Source organism: Podarcis tiliguerta (assembly GCF_965153285.1).
Source record: "Podarcis tiliguerta genome assembly, chromosome: 17".
NCBI classification, from domain to species: Eukaryota; Metazoa; Chordata; class Lepidosauria; order Squamata; family Lacertidae; genus Podarcis; species Podarcis tiliguerta.
In genome coordinates this window covers 40,342,466-40,360,243 of record NC_139550.1, presented here as the reverse complement: position 1 = coordinate 40,360,243, position 17,778 = coordinate 40,342,466, and the positions used below count along the sequence as shown (strand labels likewise).

The following is a 17,778-nucleotide window of genomic DNA, read 5'->3' as shown; positions in this document are numbered from 1 at the left end:
TAGTGTTATTCAGACAGGTCTTTGCCATGTGAATTTCTTACCAAGCAGCCTTTGCCGATGCCTTTATTGCTCTTATTGGAATTGTGTCCACTGCCTTGTAAGTAAAAAGTCAAGAGAAAGAAGTGCATCTTTTGAGAACGAGCAAAAGCAAGACTGACTGAAGAGAGATTTAAGAATATTTCTCAAGCCTTTGAACTGTCATGAAACCCAAGGTGCTTCTTTCCTTCAGTGGTTGTAAGAGAGGCACTGACAGCTGGCTGCCTAGGGAATAGGACCTGAAGGGAGGGATAGGCAACATGTGCCCTCCAGGTGGTCCTGGACTCCAACTCCCATCAGCTCCTGGCAGCATGTACAATGGTCAGGAATGATGAGAGTTGTAATCAAGCAACATCTGGAGGGCACCTCTTCCTACAACCCTTACACTCTTTTCCAGATGTGACCCCAAATGGCATTACCTTGTGTAATAGGTATCTGACTGTCCAGGTCTTGTTCCATTTTTGCGCAAGACTTCACGGCGCTGCCAGCCGGGCCCTAGTGCGGGGCAATCCACCCAGCCCTCTGTCATGTTGTTGTTGGATATACCGCAGGGCAAGAACTGAAACAGCAAGAGAGTAATGGAAGGGTCATAGCTATGGGGCCAAAAGGGTTGTTCTTAAAATAACCAAAAACATACACACAGTCGTGCAAGGAAGCACACAAGAAAGAGCAGCAAACTTGAAAGAGATGCTTCCATATATGGTTCCCCCCTCATTTGCAGCCACTATAAGTAAGGTATAATTTGACATCCTAAGAACCCCAACTGGTATTCCTTTAAGGTAGTAATGGTTCTAGGCCTTAGGACTACACAAGATGCACAGACATATTGGTGAAGTCTCAAAAGTCTGAGGAAGGAGCAGCTCCAGGGGACAGAGAGAAGCAACTCTGTGTCTCTCCATCATGGCTGCTACACTTGCCCAAACAGTCCATACCAGGGGCTGAAGGAAACCCTCCAGTCTCTCTATCGGGCTTTTTGAACTGTCTGAAGCAGGCCAGGCCACGCCTCTCACTGGCCCTTGCTGAGAGATGCCCTTGGACGTTAACAATATCTCTTTGCTGGTCTGCATGGAGGATAGAGAGGGATGGGAGAGTGCATGTAGAAACTAGCCTCCTGTACAAAGGTAAATTGTACATCCATTGCTCTACCCATGTTTACTTCTGCCCCCCCCCCCCCCGCTATGTGGCCTGCAGGAGGAAATGCAGCCCTTCGACTGAAAAGGTCCCCCACCCCTGAAGGAGCTTTTTCCTTCCATCTATTCCAAGACCTTTTAAAAACTGAAACTTACCAGAAGTTGTGACCATGAAAGCAGAGTGTTTACAACAGCTCAATTCCGCATACTACAGCTTCTTTGGGACAGAACACATGCCCCACAAAAGATAGATGGCAGAGAAACAGCTTTAAATCTGTGTTCTCTTTACTTAAGTAAACATTAGGTTCTATTTCTGATGTTGCAAGTTTCGCCCAAGATTTCTACATTTGAAATCTATTACTTAGATTTACAAGTTTTAAAGAAGGGAGGGAAACAGAAGAAGCTGAATTCTGGACAAATAGCAGAGCTGAATAGGACTGACTAGACGATACAAATTTTAAAATAGTTTAAAAAATAACAAAACAATACAACAAACAGATAATGTGGAGTGTTGTTCACGTAACCAAGGACAAACCACAACAGATGAGCACTGGAATGAGAACTGAGAAGCAGGAGGGCGCCCATAGTCTTTACCCACAGTATTAGATGTAACGAGCTGATATCAAAATCCCACAAATTTATCTGAGTCAATTTCCCATCTTGTCAAGTTAGTTTTTTGACTAGCTCATCTTAATACACTGCTTATTCTGAAGTGGAGACAGCTGTGAAACAATCACAGATAGGCAGAGAGCAAAGGAGGCACACACCTTTGCACGGGGCTTGAGGAGGTCAGACTACCATCCAGGGCTGAATTCAGGTGCTATGTGTAGCAGGAACCCCCCCCCCCCCCCATCATTCAGTTTGTACAGACTTCACACACACTCACACTCACACACTACATACGCTACACTTCTGTTATAAATTCATAGAAAATCAACCATACATCATATTTGCACTGTTCCACTTTTATTTTACTCCATGAAGGACAGACTACAAAATGGGGAAGGTTTGATATACAGGCCATCAACTACACTACAGGCTTCCCTTGAGCATAGCAGCACATCCACAGGAGCCCTGTCCAGTTGCTATGCCAACCCTGATGGTCCTAGACAGAAAGCCAGGAGTGGATTCAACACAGACTATAACAAAAGAACAGTGATTGGATTTCCCCTCAGGGGGCAGGAAACTGCAATCTCCCCTTTGTCACCTGGAAAGTACTCATGGGGAGGGGAGAAAGGAGGAACCAGCCAGGTAACAGGACACTCAGGTTACCACCACAACTCCTCCCTCAACCCCTCCTTTCTGTAATGTATGCATGATGTTTCTGGGGGTGGGCTTGACCTAGAGGAGGGGAATTTCAAAAGTTTTTATAAGGTCTTGCACACCATTGTTCTGGGTCTTTCCTCTCTCCTGCGAGTGAGGGGAACACCCTGCTGCAACAGTACAATAAAGGCCAAGCCTACAGGCTGCTGATTTGCTCCAATTTACTCTGGTTGGTGTCTTTACTTTTTGTCCAAGGGAGCCCTCGGATTTTTCCGGTAACATATGCAAAGGCTTTATCCCTTTCTCTGTACAATTCAGAGACAGGCTGAAATACGCAGTCTCTCGCTGGTCATTGCAACCATGTGGCTGATTCCAGATGCTCTTGACAGGCAAAACACTGCAACAGACCCAAAGCTGCACCCTTCTAGCTAGCTGGGATAGATGCAAAGGCAGGCAGAATATTCTCCAACAGCAAGCCCCACGTACAGACAGGGCTATGTTGACTCTACCGCCCAGGTGACAGGGTGTGGGAAGATCTATAGTCTGTGTATTATTCCTAACTACACAGAGAAGATCACACACTGAGAACAGAACTAGCTTGCCCAAGGACAGGCAAGCCTTGTGGTGGAAGGAAACTCTCTTGCTAAAATGACCATTTCTATAAGAATGCAAGGAGATAAGCACAATTACATCACATTTCAACACAGCAAGGTCAACCATAATTGGGGTTATTTTGTTAATCTTGGCCCTTTCCTCCTTCCCACTGATGCAGACTGAGACGAATTCATATACATACTTGTGAGTATGGCCTCCCAGAGAGATCTTAACTTTTAAAATTTAATTAATACCCCAGTTGTTATAATAAGGGGCAGTCATAAGTCTGTTCCAGCTGGCATTCATCTGCACCCTATTTGGCAGTTATAGGTGAGGGGATCAGGGCCAAATCTTCCCCCAAGAATGCTTAGTGACAGATCAAGATGTTGTTTGGAGCTTTTTAGTTTGGGAGGTGGACTGGTCAATATGAATGCCATCGCCCCACTCCTGGTAAGACAAACAAAGTCCGGGGGGGGGGGGAGGTGTTATCCATGTATCTTTACCAAGCTTCTTTCACACTTTGTAGAGATGTTCAGACTAACTACAGTGGTACCTCAGGTTACAAACACCTCGGGTTACAAACACTTCAGGTTACAGACTCTGCTAACCCAGAAGTAGTACCTCGGGTTTAGAACTTTGCTTCAGGATGAGAACAGAAATCACACAATGGTTGCGCGGCGGCAGCGGGAGACCCCATTAGCTAAAGTGGTACCTCAAGTTAAGAACAGTTTCAGGTTAAGAACGGACCTCCAAAACAAATTAAGTTCGTAACCAGAGGTATCACTGTACTGTACTGCATAGCACTCTGAGGGGAGCTGTCCTTGAAGAGAGCCCAAAAAGTATCGCTCATGCAAATACTGTTGCTGTTCACCTCCTGACAAGACAGGAAGGAGGGGGCATGTTTTATGGACTGTACACAAGCAACCAGCGTAGCCAAGTAAAATCCAATGTGCTGCTTCTGAGCCATATAAAGAGCGACGAAGCCTGGGTTTGGTATATATCAAGGAGCATTTCTCCTCAATGCAAAGCCTTCATCAGTTGACATCTGCAGCAGCAGCAGAATTATTTTAACCATTTCTTTCTTTCTTTCTTTCTTTCTTTTTGCATCAACTTTTGCCTATAAGGATACAATCCTACGGTTCTTGGAAGAGTGCCCCATGAGCAAATGGACAGAGCCGCTTCTCCTAAATCAGGCTTCCTCAATCTCGGCCCTCCAGATGTTTTGAGACTACAATTCCCATCATCCCTGACCACTGGTCCTGCTAGCTAGGGATCATGGGAGTTGTAAGCCAAAAACATATGTAGGGCTGAGGTTGAGGAAGCCTGCCCAAAATGATAGAGCTGGTCTACTTACTTTTGAGACCAATGGGAGGCAAGATCTGGAAGAAAAAACCAACAGTCAATGGAAGGAGACAAGAAAAGCTGGAGGGAAACAGCTGTCCCCACCTTCTACCTTGTCAGCATAAGACTGCCAGGACTTTGGATTTGATGGTTCCTCCACTTTGGATTCTTCCTCCCCTGCCCTCTTTGAATTACTCTGCCCATTTGGTTGGTGAAAAGGGCACTCAAAAAGTTAATACAATAATGTCCCTCTGTTGCACAACACAAGAATGGCAGGAATTCAGGGAAGCTCTCTGAGCTACAGCCTTAGTACATGAAGTTCATCACCTGAAGATATATGCCTCAGCCCTTCCTTGCAGCTTTTTAGAATGAAAGATATAAAAGCTTTTTCTTTATTCCAGCATTTGCTTGGACCCTGAATACACCTCTCTAACTATGAGAGTCCAAGCCTTATTTTAAGCACGTGTCTCAGTTGAGGAAAAAACAGCCTTGCACCATGGTACATTTTAATTAAAGGCTTCCACATTTAAGGAATCTGTTTAATTAAAGCAGAGTTGAGCAGCTCGGCAGCTGTATCCATGACTGAGTAGTCCGATTTAGGATCCACTCTGCTCACCCCGAAGCCCTAAACATAGTCTGCCTCCCTTTTACCCTGACTGGATTACCACGCCCAGGGGGGTCACCACCCAGCGGTCGTAAAAGACAATTGAACTTTGGAGCATGGAATATACAGACTTTGTTGGATAACACGGATATTGAGCATCCAAAACTCAGAACTGCCATCATTGCAAGAGAGCTGTGGTGTTTTAAGATCGATATTGCAGCATTTCAAAAAACTCAAAGAGCAGGAGAGGGACAATTGAAGGAAGAAAAAGGAGGCTACTCTTTCTTCTGGAAAGGTCTACCTGAACAAGAACGTTGAATACATGGAGCAGGCTTTGCTATCAAAAACAATCTTGAGAAGCTCTTGTAAGAAGTCCCTACCGGCATTAATGAGTGGCTTTCAACCCTTTGAATAAAACTTCCCCAAACCCAACAGGCTACTATTCTAAGTGCTTATGCACCAACACTGGATGCCGATGAAGACATTAAAGAAAATTTCTACTCTCAGCTGAAGGCAAATCTTAAAAAATGTAGTATAAACACCGACAACTGGGAAACACTAGCCTATGAGCACTCCAATTGGAGAACAGCCTTTACCAAAGGTGTCATGGGTTTTGAAGACCATTGAACTCAGGATGAAAGGGAGAAATTGCAAGTATAATCAAACTGCTATATATTTTTCAATTGGGCCCCAGTTTAAGTATTGTAGCATTTTTTTGTTAAATTGCATCTTGCAATTTAAACATTGTATTTTGTCTCAGGTTCCTGGGCAGTTGTCATGTTTATTGGTAAAACATGTTTTTGCCATGGCCTTGCTTTGAAGAAACTGGAGGGGGGGGGGACCAGGACCTAGTAAACAGATGCCTGCTGTGTAGTCAGCCATTGCCTGCTTTGCCGAAACAATCACGTGCATAGGCAGCTGCAGAACTAGCAGTACCTTGGCTCAAGGACAAAACGCTCACGTGGACCTTGTTCTGGAGGGAAGGCAATGGCTGTATCCAAAATTACAATTAAGGTGTACACACTAGTCTGGAAACATCTACTTTTCTCAAACAAAACTAGGCAGCTAGTACACACTGGCATGTATCTGCTAACCATTTAGCCTGCTTCCATCATCCAAAAATGTCAAAGGATGAGGAATTTTTGGAAAAAGCTGGCTAAAGTGGGAGACAAGACATGGGAGGGGAAGAAATAAAGTGAGCTGCAGTCATTCCACATCTATGACCCTGCTCTCTTGGAAGGTGAAGTTATGTTTAAAGACCTGTGATGTTAGCAATAGAATAGACATGTGCGTATCTTCAAGTAAAGACACGGAGGGCAAAATTGTTCTGGAATTCATATCTAGTCTGCCATATGAGCCATGCTATTTACACAGACTGTTAACATACAGCTCCACCCTGCAAAAATTGTGTCCACACCTTTCCCTGTAAGGCAGCAATGGTCTTTTTGTGCTGGGGAGCAGGCATCATGACTACACCTCAAGCTTCCCACTCTCTATGCCAAGTAGAAGGGGAGCCCCCCAGATGTTTCTGGTCAACACCTTCCATCACTTCTGAATATTGGCAAGGCTGGTTCAGGTTGAGGAGGAAGTTGGGAGTCCAATGACACCTGGTGGGCCACAGGTTCCATCATCCCAGCTCTAGTAGCAAACCAAGCTCTACTTCCCAGGGAGCCCTTCCACATAATCCATCCTTTTGGGAGACCTGTTATAATTAGTTAAAGGGCAGCATAACCACCTCCTAAATAAAACCAAGGCCCAACAAGACCGCCGGGAAGCTGGTATTTCCCAAAGTGTAACAAGCTCTCTTCAAGGGCTCACCAGTGTCATGGCTCAAGAAATGTTTTTCTCCTTGAAATACTGGAGGCTTTCATCTGTTTTAATCCCATTTTTCGGCCCGCCCAATTGGTGAAAATATTTTTATACTATCTGATTTCAGTACTGAGGGCAGTTAGTAAGAACTTCACTACAGCTCCAAACAATTCAGAAGGATCATATCCTGCTTACTTTCAAAGATACGGGAGATGCAAACACTGAACCTTACCTGTCTGCCCTCGTTAGGAATTTGCTAGTCCCTTCAAAGTGGCATACTTTGGGAGGAGAAGTTGCCCGTTTCCAGCACAGTGCAAAGGCCATGCTTTGACTTGCAATCCCTCTATTCACAGGACTATAAAAATCAGTTTGCCTTATTTGCAGGTGTTCAAAAGTGGTCATTTTCACTACACTGTGGCAAGGAAGGATGGGCAAAAGGGCAAGAAAGGGTCAGGAGACAATTTGTTAAACAATTTCCTGGACAATTTTAAAGCTACAACCTGACAGTACTCAAAAGTCATCTGCAAATTTTCAAGATGAAAATCCATTCCTCATTTTCTGTTAGCTTTCGTAGTCTCTACTATTTTATTTTTATTTTTTCATTTTCAATTTTACATCAAAGAAAACAAATATTTTTACATCAAATTCCATTATCCAATTCTGACACCCCCCTTCCTCCCCTTTCTGCAGTTGCTTATGTTTTAGTATTTTCACTGAATATCTGAGTTAAACCTAATTATTATTTATCCAATATAATAAAAATTAATTTTATATCACTGCACATCTTTATATTAATCCTGCTAATGATTTAATCTCTTTACAATAACTTTTAAAGTAATCAGTAAATGACTTCCACTCAAAATTGAAAATGCTATTTTCTTGCTTTCTTATTCTTCCAGTAAGTTTTGCCATTTCTGAATATTCCAACAATTTTTGCTGCCATTCTTCTTTGGATGGGACGCTGTCTTCTTTCCTCGCTGGGCATAAATCATTTGGGCCACTGTGGTTGTGTACATAAATAATTTTTATATTGTTTGGGTATCTCTACACCTATTATTCCCAAAAGAAAAGCCTCTAGTTTCTTCATAAAAGTTACCTTAAACATTTTTTTCAACTCATTATATATCATTTCCCAGTAGGTTTTAGCCTTCTTACAGGTCTACCACATATGGAAGACGGTACAGTGGTGCCTCGCAAGACGAAAAGAATCTGTTTCGCGAGTCTCTTCGTCTAGCGGTTTTTTCATCTTGCGAATCAACCCTATTAGCGGATTAGCGCTATTAGCGGATTAGCGGCTATTAGCGGCTTAAGGGATTAGCGGATTAGCTGCTAAAAGGCTATTAGCAGCTTAGCGCCTTAGAAAAAGGGGGTGGGGAGCGAAAAAACCCTCAAGAATCGCAAGACATTTTCGTCTTGCGAAGCAAGCCCATAGAGAAATTCGTCCTGCGAAGTGCATTGAAAAACGGAAAACCCTTTCATCTAGCGGGTTTTCCGTCTTGCGAGGCATTCGTCTTGCGGGGCACCACTGTACCTTCTTTTCCCTTAACCCATAACACACTGTAAATTTCAAATCTACCTTCCAGTGTCATTCCCATGCTGTCATTTCAATATTATGCCCTATATCCATTGCCCAGTGTATCATTGATGATTTCACTTGTTCATCTTTTGCCTGCCATTCTAACAGCATCTGAAACACTTTTTTACATTACCGTAGATTCTGGCGTATTAGGCGACTGGGCGTATCAGACGACCCCCCCCCCCCCAAATTAGCAGCTGCAATTTAAGGATTTGTTTTATAAGCCCAGTCGCCTACTAGAGAAAGCTGCCCGGCACGGAGCTGAGCTTGCCGCTCGCTGCTGCTGCTTTGGAAGAAGCAACGGCGGGGGGGGGGGGGGGGCTCCGCTCCACACCACCCATACCCAGCCTATAAGGTGACCCCTGACTTTTTAACCTCTTTTCTGGGGTTAAAAGGTCACCTTATACACCAGAATCTACAGTACTTTAAGGACTAATGTTACTATTGAGCAGATCTCTTTCTAGTTGAGAAGTCTGATTCACAAACCCGACCTTTTTATCTATTTTATATAATTCATTAAGTTGATAATATTGTAACTCACTCACTAACATTCCTGACAGTTCTTCAAACTTATTTAACTGAGTCTCACCACTTACATCACTTAATAAGTTTCTGTAGTCTCTTTTTTAAAAAAATGCTTTTTATTGACATTTTCCAAAAAACAAAATAAAACAATATTTACAACCATTCTTGGTGTTATCTTATTTACACTGCGTAAAACAAGCCTCGACTTCCTACCTTCCCAGTTGCAGTTTTCTTAATATACATCTTCTCTTACAGTTTCTTCTACATTTCTATACGCGTCACAAGAATTATATTAACTCTGCTGTAGTTCTTAAACTTCTACAGTTAATTCCTATATACCGGTATGTTACAAATTTACCCCATTCTTCTACAAACTTTGCCCCTTTTTGGTGTCGGATTTTATATGTCATTTTCACTAATTCCGTATATTCGAAAAATTTAGCCTGCCATTCGATTACTGTTGGGATCTCCGATGACTTCCATTTTTGGGCTACAAGAACCCTAGCTGTTACCATGGCATATTGGAATAATTTATGGTCCTCCTTTTTTATTTCGTCCCCTATTATCCCTAATAAGAATGCCTCCGGATTTTTTGGAAATGTGTACCTAAGGAGTTTCTTAAGTTCATTATATATTAGATCCCAAAAAATTTTCATTTCATCACATACCCACCACATATGATAGAGATCCTTACGTTTACATTTCCAACAGGCTTTGTTACCCATTTTGTACATTTTCGCCAATTTGACCGGGGTTATATACCACCAGTACATCATTTTTTCCAGGTTTTCCCTTAAAGTGGAACAAGCTGCTAATTTCATCCCTTTGTTCCATAAATTTACCCATTTATCATACTCTATGTTATAACCAAAATCGATTGCCCACTTTACCATCACTTCTTTTATTAACTCAAGGATGTGTTTCTGTAGTCTCTTAACTACTTCATTCAGACTACAACATTCTAGTTCCACTAGCTTAAAGTTATAGCTCTGCTTAGCGTTTCATGATTAGACCACAAGCAGCTATCACAGGAAGTCACTTGGTTCAATGCAGAGGAGGGCAGTTCTTTTATTTGTGAACCAGATTTCCAATTTAGTTCTGAAGCTTTGGCTCTCCAAACATTCGCTCTCCCCGTAGTTTCATAAGTGGGAGAGGGAACAAGAGTTCCATTCCTTTTCCCCAAACACACGGATCACCCACTAACCTGCCTCTTGCTTCTTCTGTGGCAAAATCTTTTTAGACAAGATTGGTTTCCAGAATGACACAAATAAATAAATAATAATAAATTTTTATTTGTACCTCCTCCCTCCCCAGCCAGAGCTGGGCTCAGGGTGGCTAACATTATAAAACTAACAAAGTATCCAAAGAACATAAAAACAGGCGATCAGTTAATTAAAATACATCTTAAAATTAGTTCGGAGTAAATTAAGATCTGGACAGGTGGCAGTCCACACGTAAAATTGAGAGTGGTTAATATTCTCCAGGGCCAACTGTTATCACTGGTCTTGTAAAGGACCTGTGAGCAGGCTAGGAGGCCTCTTTAATGCTTGTTCTTATACAGAAAGAAAAGACTCAGACTGAACCCCGACCAAAGGCCTGGCGGAATTTATTATCATGATTGTGCAAGTTAATTATGCTTCATACTTAATGAAATCAACTCACATTTGAACAACATTATATACCTGTTGTTAGGTATCACGATGCATACTAACTGAGTTATCTTAAAACATTAACACTGAAAGTCAGGAGCATAGTAACTACACTTGCCCAAATATCATTCAAGTAAACCGCTCATAAACAGAGTGGGCAGATCACCGGGTTGTGAAGTTTGCATTCCTGTGTCCAAGAGGAAATGCTACCTTTTCCCAATGACAATTTTACATACTTCCAGCTGTGAACTATACCAAACCAATAGTTAGGCAGCTCCAAAGCACTCTCATTCAAATAAGCTCAGCAGACACATCAACTTTCTATAAAATGAGACTTCTGAAATCCCATGCAAGCCTGATTTTTCTGACACTACCACTATGTTAACCATTTTACCCTAACCCTAAACCCTAAACCCTATACCTAACCCTAACCATTTTACTCTGCTTCCAAGCACACAGTCCTAATCCCCCCGTCAGGCACAAAGCCAGGGGACCTCCTATCTCAACAGCTTGCAATCATAACAGAAAGTGCTAGGCAGTAACTGCCATGTTCCAGAGGTTAAGGAACACAGGACTAGCCAAGATCTTTGGTTAGACCAGCCTTCTCTGACCTGGTGCTCACCAGGTATTTTCGACTGTAACTCCAATTAGCCCTAACCGCCGGCCATGATGGCAGGGGTTGATGAGAACTGGAGCCCAGCAACATCTAGAGGGCATCACATGTGGGATGAGAGAGTTCTGCCAAATCTTCTTTTCTTTTTTAACTGCAGAAGTATGCTCTTCGACAGAGGGCTCTGGACAAAGCAAAACCTGTTTTGGAAATGAGCTGATGATCATACAAGCAGCCAAAAAACCCTTTGAGGGAAGGAGGATGACATCAATGATACTTTCAACAATGGCACATTGCTTGTCACCTTTCACTGCTTATGTCTCCCACTTGCTAGAATTCAAGCAGCAATACAAGGCACTATTTGCTTGCTGCAGCTTTCACTATGCTGAGCAGATGTTGTCATGTGACTCACACTCTACTGAAACATTAGGAACAAAGATGAAGAAAGCCATGTCTGGAAACATTAAAAACCAACACCGCTGAGAAGCACCAAACTATGGCCAAATAGTAGAGGCAGAATTTGCTTTCCTTGCAGATGACCTTTTATTTAAACCAACAAAGGAATTCCTACTTCACATCAAACAAATTGGCAAACAAGATGCTTCAATTGTCATTAACATTTCTGGTGGTCACTCATTATCTGTTTGTTTAGCCATAGGTTTTTTTACATCAAGGCATACATAAACAATTTAATTGACATGGCTTCCTCCAAAATAACTTCATGAATTATGAAACAATGGTGTAGGGAGAAGGGGTTTGAATTTGTTAAGTACTGGGGGATATTCTGGGACACCACGAACCTGAGCAAGAGGGATGCAGTCAACTTGAACTCAATTGTTGACAATTAACATTAAAAAGGTGGAAGAGCAGCTTTTAAACTGATTACAGGAGGAGCCAAGAGGAGCCAAAGAAAATCTAGTTCAGAACAATCACTCTCTAGGATGAAAATGGAGAAACTGAATGAAAATTTAAATGTGGGAGGCATGGAACTAGACACTGTGAGTGCAGCCTGTGCAGGGGCAGAGATGCCAAAGAACTGCAGGCCAAAACACAAGAAGAGAAACATCGTACAGTCATACCTCGGGATAAATACACTTCAGGTTGAGTGCTTTCGGGCTGCGCTCCGCGGCAACCCGGAAGTAATGGAACGCGTTACTTCATGGTTTCGCCGCTTGCACATGCGCAGTCAAAATGACGTCACACGCATGCGCAGAAGTGGTGAAAGGCAACCCGCGCACACGTGCTGTTACATCTTACGTTCTGTTCGGGATGCGAACAGGGCTTGGAATGGATCCCGTTTGCAGCCCGAGGTACCACTGTATGTGTTTATATGCTAATGCCAGGAGCCTCTGTGCCAAGATGGGTGAAGTGGTGTGCTTGGTCTTTGAGGTTAGTCTTGATATAGTTGGTATAATGGAAACCTGTTGGAATGGAGAGAATCAGTGGGATAATGTTATCTCTGGATATGAACTCCATAGGAAGGACAGGGAGACACATACTGGAGGTGGATTTGCTCTTTACATCAAAGAGGGCAATGTGACCCAGCAAGCCAAAATTCCCCAAAGGGAATTCTCCTCCACAGAAACACTGTGGATGATGATACTGAGTCCTAAGAGTAACTTGGTGCTAGGAAAATGCTACCATCCCCCTGTTCAAGGAGTTCTTGAGATGATGAATGAAATGAAGGAAACAATCAAAAGAGGGAATGGTGAAACAATGGGTAACTTCAACTACCATCATATAGACTGGCGCACGCCCGGAGCACAATTTCTGTTCTCACCCTGAAGCAAAGTTCTTAACCCGAGGTACTATTTCTGGGTTAGTGGAGTCTGTAACCTGAAGCGTATGTAATCCAAGGTACCACTGTACTCCAAATGAATATGCCCTAGAACACAGCTGGTCGTGGATTTACCCTGGATTTATCTTAAGTGGTGCCAAGGTGCCCAAGATGAAAGTGTTGCTAAAACAGTTGGAAGCAGTGGTCATAGTGCTATTAAATTGAATATACTATGTAAATTACCAACTGCCAAGAAAATAAACCTGATAACATGTGACTTCAGAAAGGAAACTAAAAAAATAAAAATGAGGGGCCTGGTAAAAAGTAAGTTGAAAGGCAATGTCAAGGGCATCAAATCACACCAAAACACTTGGACGTTATTTAAAAACACAGCTGAAGGAAATGTACCATCAGAGCAAAGTCAAAAAAGCTATTAAAGGCAGGAAGGATTCCTTCAAAAAATGGAATTCTTGTCTAAATGAGATATCTGTGGACTTTCAAAGGTATCTGGCTGGGAAAGCAGGATGCTGGATCATTAGCCTGATCCAGTAAGCTGTTCTTATGGATCTTAATGTTATTTTAACTGGAGATGCCATGAACTGAACTTGGTACGCCAGGCACACACAACACGTTGATTGACCAGTGAATTGTGGGATTGTTTCTTGTCAATTGCAGGGCCATTCTCTGCAGCCTCGGATGCAGTGGCAGTAGCTGCCGCCGCTGCCAGTCTCCATGGCGATGCAAGCCTGAGCAGCAACGCAAGCCTGAGCGGTGCCAAGCCGGCTTGCCTTCCTGCCCCTGTGCTGCACTCTTGGGGGTTAGAGCGCTGGGGTGAGGGGGACGCGGCGCCCTGAGGGCTGGGGGGTGTATGTGTGTGCCGACTTGCTATCCTTCCCGCTGCCCTTTGAGCGCTGGTGGAGAGGGGGTTTGCTACCAGCCCTGAGGGTCTGGGTGTGTGCGGGGGGGGGGGGGGGTTCCTGCCAGGTACTAACTTAGGGGCAAGCGGCATAACATGATTGGACTCCTACTGTTCAAGGCTCTGATTTCCCCCTGGCTGGGGATCTGGGGAGCGCCTCTCCTTCCCTGCTAGATAGAGGAAGGCAGTCTTGATTTCTGCCGCTCACGTTGATGTGTTTAGGGAGGGAGAGAACTGGCTCCTCAAAGAGAGAACTTTTGCCTCCCTTTTGTCCCCCTCCCTTAAACTCCCCCCCCCCTCATGTCCAGTTAGCCACCTCCTTCCACACATGCACCCCAAGTGCATATGACACACAAGATAGACCAGTTTGGCCCTGAGGGGATCTAAAATAAACACACCAAGTGCACACATGTTAAGGGGCGGGCGAGGAGAGTATGTTTAAGTTGAAGGATGACAACGGGAGCGTGTGGTAGATCACTGCCAGTTTTTTATACTGGTTAGTGAATCAGAGCCTACTAGTGGATCAGCATGCTCCAACACAAAGCAGGACAACAGCCAGCAAGTTCCTCCAGCCTTCCATTCCAATTTCTATTACCATATTGTTTGTTATGCCAGAATCCAAAACCTAAGGACCCAGAAAATGCCAAACGACTCCTTTTGCTTGAATAAGCCTTCACTCTTGAGCTAGGAGCAGGAAACTGCTTCATACCCAGACCATCTAGCTCAGGGCTGTCAACACTGACTGGCAGCAGCTCTCCGGGGTATCTCCTACCTGGAGAGAACAGAGGACTTTACCAGGAACTTTTTGCAGACAGAGGCTGGGTTCTATTGCGGAGCTGCAGCCCTTCAATATGAAGATTCAGCCCACCCGAAACTTTATCGTACACCCGCTCTCTCACTACCAAGAGGCCGGCCATGATGGAGCTCTTCACCCAGCAGATCAGGCTCTTCGGAGGCACCACCATGGCAGAGAAGGCGCTGTGTCCAGAGGGGAGGCCTCGCAAAGAGACCAAGAAGGGACCCCCCCCCCCGCCGTGGGAACACCCCAGCCCCTCCGAGGCCCGGCAGCCCTGGCCTCTCCAGCACCCGAAGCACACAGAGGAAGCACCGCGGCCTCTCCCGGGGCGAAGGGGGGTTCCCTCGGGGGCCGGCGGAGCCTCGACTCGCCTGGGCGGCGGACGCGGTCCTCGGGGCTTCCTCCGGGAGCGGGCGCAGAGGCGGCGCCGGGCCGCCGGGTTTCGCCTCGACCGCGTGGCCCGCCTCCAGCCCCGCTCACTCACCAGCGGCGAAGGGAACCGGGCCCGCCGGGCCTCGGAGGGGCTCTGCCGCCCCCTGCGCTGCGCCGCCGCCGCCGCCGCCGCCTCCTCACCGGCAGCCGAGAGCAGGAGGCGCACGCGCGGACCCGCCCCCGCGACGTCAGCGACGCCTCGAAGATGACCTGGAAGAGGAAGGCGCTTCCAGGGCGCTGGGCGCACGCGCGATATCCGGGGGTGCGCAACCCCCACGTGATAGAATCTTGGAAGGGACTTCAAGGGTCATCTAGTCCAACCTCCTGTAATGCACAAATCTCAGCTAGAGCATCCCTGACAGATGGCCATCCAATCTCTGTTTAAAGCTCTCCAAGGAAGGAGAGTCCCCCACCTCTCTTGGGAGTCTGTTCCACTGACAAACAGCTCTTACTGTCAGAAAGTTTCCCCAATGTTTAGTCAGAATCTCCTTTCTTGTAACTAAGTCCTACCCACACAAGCAGGAGGCAACAAGCATGCTCCCTCTTCCATGTGATAGCCCTTACAATATTTGAAGATGGCTATCATATCTCCTCTCAGTCTCCTTTTCCAGGCAAAACACACCCAGCTCCTTCAACCGCTCCTCATCAGTTTTAGTCTACAGACCCCTGATCATCTTGGTTGCCCTCCTCTGCACACGTTCCAGCTTGTCAACATTCTTCTTAAATTATGGTGCCCAGAATTGGACACAGTATTCCAGGTGTTTGTCTGACCAAGGCAGAATAGAGGGACTATTACTTCCCTTGATCTGGACACTATACTTTTGTTGATGCAACCTAGAACAGCGTTAGTTTTTTTTGCTGCTGTATCATGATAAGCTAGTGGCCCACAAAGACCCCTAGATCCTTTTCACATGTACTGCTAGTAAGTCAGGTGAAACCCCCAACCCATCCTATTATTTGTGCAGCTGGTTCTTCCTGCCTAGGTGCAGAAACTGACATTTGTCCCTATTGCCATTCATTTTGTTAGCTTGCGCCCAGTTCTCCAATCTGTTAAGGTCATTTTGAATTCTGATTCTGTTTTCTGCGGCATTAGCTACCCCTCCCAGTTTGGTGTCATCTGCGAATTTGATGAGCATCCCCCCCAATTCCATCATCCAAGTAATAGAGATGTTGAACAACAACGGGCCCAGGACAGAACCCTGCAGCACCCCACTGGTCACTTTTTTCCAGGAACCCTTAATGAGTACTCTTTGGGTTCGGTCAATCAAGCAACTACAAATTGGTAATAAACAGAAGGGGGTGGATTTCTTCCAGGAAAAAAGACAGAGAGATAGAAAGTGTAGAGTGATGCAGAGCCAAAACACATCTGCTTGGGAGCAGGTCTCTGAGTCCCATAGCCCCCTCCTGTGAACAAGGATTGTAGTACAGTGGTACCTCTGGATGCGACGGGATCCATTCTGGAGCCCCATTCGCATCCAGAGCAGAACACAACCCGCGTCTGCACGTGTTGTGATTCGCTGCTTCCGTGCATGCGCATGACGTCATTTTGAGCGTCTGCGCATGGGCGAGCGGCGAAACCCAGATGTAACGCAACCCGAAAATGCTCAACCCGAAGCTACTTCAACCCGAGGTATGACTGTATAGTCTCAGCTTTGTAGGGAAGACAGCCACCTGGAAATGAGACTCCAGAGTTTCTGCATGCAAGTTTTTAGTTCTGGGGTTTGGGCTGAGCCTCCTTGAAGTGGAAAAGGCCTAACTGAGATCTGTTGCACAGCTGAGCACCTTGACTCACTAGCAGCGAATTCTCCAACAAGCAACATTTTTTGCTTACTGAAACAGAAAAAGTAACAGCAAGCAATTGGGGAAACCAATCAGAGGCTGGAACCTCTTCTGTTGTTTATATACAGCTGATGTAGTAATGGGGTGTTAGGGGAGGGGTAGTACCTCTAGGGGGACACATTGTGCTCGTTCAGGGGTAGTTTGCCCGTTTTTGGTCCCCCTATCTTGCACTCAGCTCTCACTTGCAGCTCAAGAAGCTGTCAGTATGCAACAGCAGCCACACCCCTAGAATGGCTAACTGCCTGCTAAACCAGGGGAGGGTAGCCGATGGGTCTCAAACCCTCAGTGATTTAGGGACTTTCCTTGCATGTGAAGAGAGACTCTGGCAGATTGAGCAGACAAGACCAAGAGTGGGTCCAATGGCCAAGAAAGTGGTTTCTGGATGTGCTGTAAAGGGAAGTGGGGCAGGTGAGGTTCCTCCACCTGGGAAAGTAGCCCATCTAGGAGAAGGAAAACTCTGATCCTAAAACTCCACTGCCTTACAGGATATCTTCAGAAGAAGAAAAGGCTAAGAAGTAAACTCTACAAAAATCTGGAGTCCCTAAAATGGTTGGATGGCACCTTGAACACTTCCTTCCAGCAACTCCTGCAGCCAAGTTGGTGCCAAACATTTTGCTCTGCTTTCCTTTGGACATCAGTGAGGCCGAGAGGGCAGTTGTATCATCTGGGCAGCTCAGGACCTCCACACACACACTGCCCAGACTTGCAACCTCAGGAGTGCTGCTAATGCAGTGGTTTGACTTCATCCCCGGAGGCATATCTCTTGAGACAGACGGATGCCAACAATTCCATGAACGTAGATTAATTCTTTTTACCAATTAGGTACAACATTTTAAGCTATTTTCCCAAGTAGTAAGATACGCTGTGGTCTAAACCTAGGG

The 17,778-nt window shown here is 45.2% G+C and overlaps 1 protein-coding gene across 35 annotated transcripts in view; it reads right to left on the bottom strand.

Moving 5' to 3' along the window:
• Positions 1 to 15,254, bottom strand: part of MBD1 (methyl-CpG binding domain protein 1) — a 152,096-nt gene extending 136,842 nt beyond the window's left edge. For 7 of the 35 annotated variants that reach the window (XM_083420980.1, XM_083420982.1, XM_083420987.1 and 4 more), the window contains exons 1-2: positions 15,111 to 15,236; positions 456 to 595 (exon numbers count right to left, since the gene is read on the bottom strand). In XM_083420980.1, coding sequence (XP_083277106.1) covers positions 456 to 565 — 110 coding nt within the window. In that variant the 5' untranslated portion in view covers positions 566 to 595; positions 15,111 to 15,236. The other 28 variants (XR_014506618.1, XR_014506619.1, XM_083420995.1 and 25 more) reach the window with 14 other exon arrangements.
• Positions 15,255 to 17,778: the final 2,524 nt, after the last annotated feature.